Source organism: Aythya ferina, assembly GCF_964211825.1.
Source record: "Aythya ferina genome assembly, chromosome: 3".
Taxonomy (NCBI): domain Eukaryota; kingdom Metazoa; phylum Chordata; class Aves; order Anseriformes; family Anatidae; genus Aythya; species Aythya ferina.
The window spans coordinates 66,365,408-66,368,104 of record NC_140298.1 but is presented as its reverse complement, the minus strand read 5'-3'; the positions used below and the strand labels follow the sequence as shown (position 1 = coordinate 66,368,104).

Here is a 2,697-nt window from a genome sequence, read left to right as displayed (position 1 = left end):
CCCCCCCCCCACCGTGTTCCCCCCACCCCACCCCCGTCCTCGCCACCCCCAGGGCCACCCCCAGGGCCAGGGCAGGGCGCAAATTTTGGGCCGGCGTGGAGCGGAGCCCCCTGCTCGCCCCTGCCCTGCCGGCCTGGGCGCGATACTCACTGCGCTGCAGCGCACGGGAAGGTCAAAACACCGCCCCGCACCTGCTGCCGTCTAAGGGACAGTCCGGTGCAGGTGCTTTGTCTGCTTTGATTCTCTCTCTCTCTCTCTCTCTTTCTCTCTTTCTCTCTCGCTTATTTTTTTTTTTTGTTTTGTTTCGTTTTGTTATTTTTTTTTCTTATTTTTTTTGCGCGTTTTTTTTTTTGAAAGACGGGAGGAAAATTAAAAAAAAAAAATAATAAGATAAGGAGGACGATCAAAAGTTGGGGGGAGGATGGAGAGGAGGAGGAGAGGAAGAGGAGGAGGAGGAGAGGAGGAGGAGGAGGAGAGGAGGAGAGGAGGAGGAGGAGCAGGAGGGGCCGGGCGCCCCCGCCGCGAGTTCACTGCACGGGGGTCTGCACCCCGTGGTGCGGCGGCGTGTCCCTGCTGGCCCCGTACACGTCCTCGGCGCCCGGCAGCGTCCCTCCCGGGGGCGTCATGCGCTTCTCTTTCTGTCTCCTGTTACAAAACCACACTCTCACCACCTCCTTCTCCAGCTGTAGGCTGTCCGCCAGCGAGGTGATCTCCTGGGCCGAGGGCTTGGGGCACTTGAGGAAGTGGCTCTCCAGCGCGCCCTTGACGCTCACCTCGATGGAGGTGCGCTTTTTCCGCTTGCGGCCCTGCGCCGCGATCTTGTCTATGCTGGTGGGGCTGCCCGAGGAGGAGTCCGCCTCCTCCAACCACTTGTTCAACAAAGGCTTCAGCTTGCACATGTTCTTGAAGCTCAGCTGCAGGGCCTCGAAGCGGCAGATGGTGGTCTGCGAGAAGACGTTGCCGTACAGCGTGCCCAGCGCCAGCCCCACGTCCGCTTGGGTAAATCCCAGCTTTATCCGCCGCTGCTTGAACTGCTTGGCGAACTGCTCCAGGTCGTCCGACGTCGGCGTGTCCTCGTCCGAGTGCGCCTCGTGGTGCGGCGCCCCGGGGGGCGCGGCGGGCGGCGGCGGCGGCCCGGCCGCGCCCGGGTGCGGGCCGTGGGGCGGCGGCGGCGGCGGCGGCGGCGGCCCCCCGTGCTCGGCGCCGTGGTGCGGCGGCCCGGGGGGCCCGGGGGGCGGCCCGGGGGGCTCGTCGTGCGCGTCGCGCAGGCCGTGGTGGTGCAGGGCGGGCTGCGCGGCGCCCAGCATGCCGTTGACGGTGAAGCCGGGCGGCTGCGAGTACAGCAGCCCCGCCGCCTGCCCGCCGTTGGCCGCGGCCATGCCGGGCGGCAGGTGCGCCGCGCCGCCCGCCCGCCACGCCGCCGCCGCCGCCGCCGCCGCCGCCGCCGCCGCGGCCGCCGCGTGGTGCCCGGCGCCGCCGCCGCCGCCGCCGCCGCCGTGGTGCACCAGGTGCGGCGCCCGGCCCGGCGGCGGGTGCTGCGGCGGCGGCGGCGGCAGCTCGTCGCCGCGCCCGCCCGGCTGCACCACGGCCGGCTTGATGTCGGGCTGGCCCAGCGCGCCCGCCGCCCACGGCGCCTCGCCGCCGCCGCCGCCGCCTCCCCCGCCGCCGCCGCCGCCGCCGCCGCCGCCCCCGCCGCCGGGCCCGCCGGGGCCGCCGTGGGACAGCGCGGCGATCCACTGGTGAGCGTGGCTCAGCGGGTGCCCGTTGCTCTGCAGCGCGTAGTCCGCCTGCACCAGCGCGCCCGCGTCGCGGTAGCCGCCGCCGGGCTGCATGCCGCCGGGCGGCTCGGCGTGCACCATGGGCGAGCCGGAGGCGAGCAGGCTGTAGTGGTTGGAGGCTGCGGTCGCCATGACTCGCCGCGCCGCACTGAGCGCGCCGGGGAAAGGCGCCGCGCATTTGACAGCTACTTTTGCGCCTCGGGCGCCGCGCGGCGCCCGCGCCCCCCCGGCCCGCGCGGCGGCGGGGCCCACTGCGAAGGCACGCGCGGCCGCCCCGCCCCGCCGCCGACGCCCATTGGACGCGCGCCGCCTGACGGACGCGGGCGCCCCTGGCAACCGCCGCCGCCGCGCCCGCCCATTGGCCCGGCCGCGCCGGGAGGGCCCGCCCCCGACACGCCCCCCGCCCGCCCGCCCGGCGCTGAGGGGGAACGGGGGCGGCGGCGGGGCCGGGCCCGGAGCTGGGGAGGGAGGGGGGGGGGGAGAGGGGCGAGGGGTGAGGAGCTCCGCGCCCCCGCCCCGCCCCGCCCCGCCCCGCCCCGGGCCCGCCCGTTAACGGCTCCTGTTGCGCGGCCCGGCGCGGGCAGCCCCTGACGAGGCGGAGCGGGGGCAGCGGGTCCCGGTCCCGCTCCCGCTCCCGCTCCCGGTGCCGGTCCCGGTGGCGTGGCCGGGACCCGCCGGGTGCCGGCGGTGTGAGGGAGGCAGCCGTGAGCCCCCCCCCGCCCCCCGCCCGCCGCGCGGGGCTGACCCGCGGCTCTATCCCCGGGGCTGTATCCCCGTGCGGTGCGCTGCGCTGCGGCCGGGCCGTGGGAAGCGGCTTGGAGCTGCCAGCCCTCCTCGGTGGCTCCTTCACTGCCGCTCCTCCTCCTCCTCCTCCTCCGCCACCGCCGCCGGCCTCGCTGCGCAGCACGGGGCTGCCAGC

At 74.8% G+C, this 2,697-nt stretch overlaps 1 protein-coding gene across 1 annotated transcript; it reads right to left on the bottom strand.

Annotated features, from left to right (window-relative positions):
• Positions 1–307: 307 nt before the first annotated feature.
• On the bottom strand, positions 308–1,986 carry POU3F2 (POU class 3 homeobox 2). The gene has a single exon (XM_084515336.1). It carries the CDS (start codon positions 1,908–1,910, stop codon positions 528–530), a length of 1,383 nt encoding a protein of 460 aa, XP_084371462.1. The 5' UTR covers positions 1,911–1,986; the 3' UTR covers positions 308–527.
• Between the last annotated feature and the right edge of the window lie 711 nt (positions 1,987–2,697).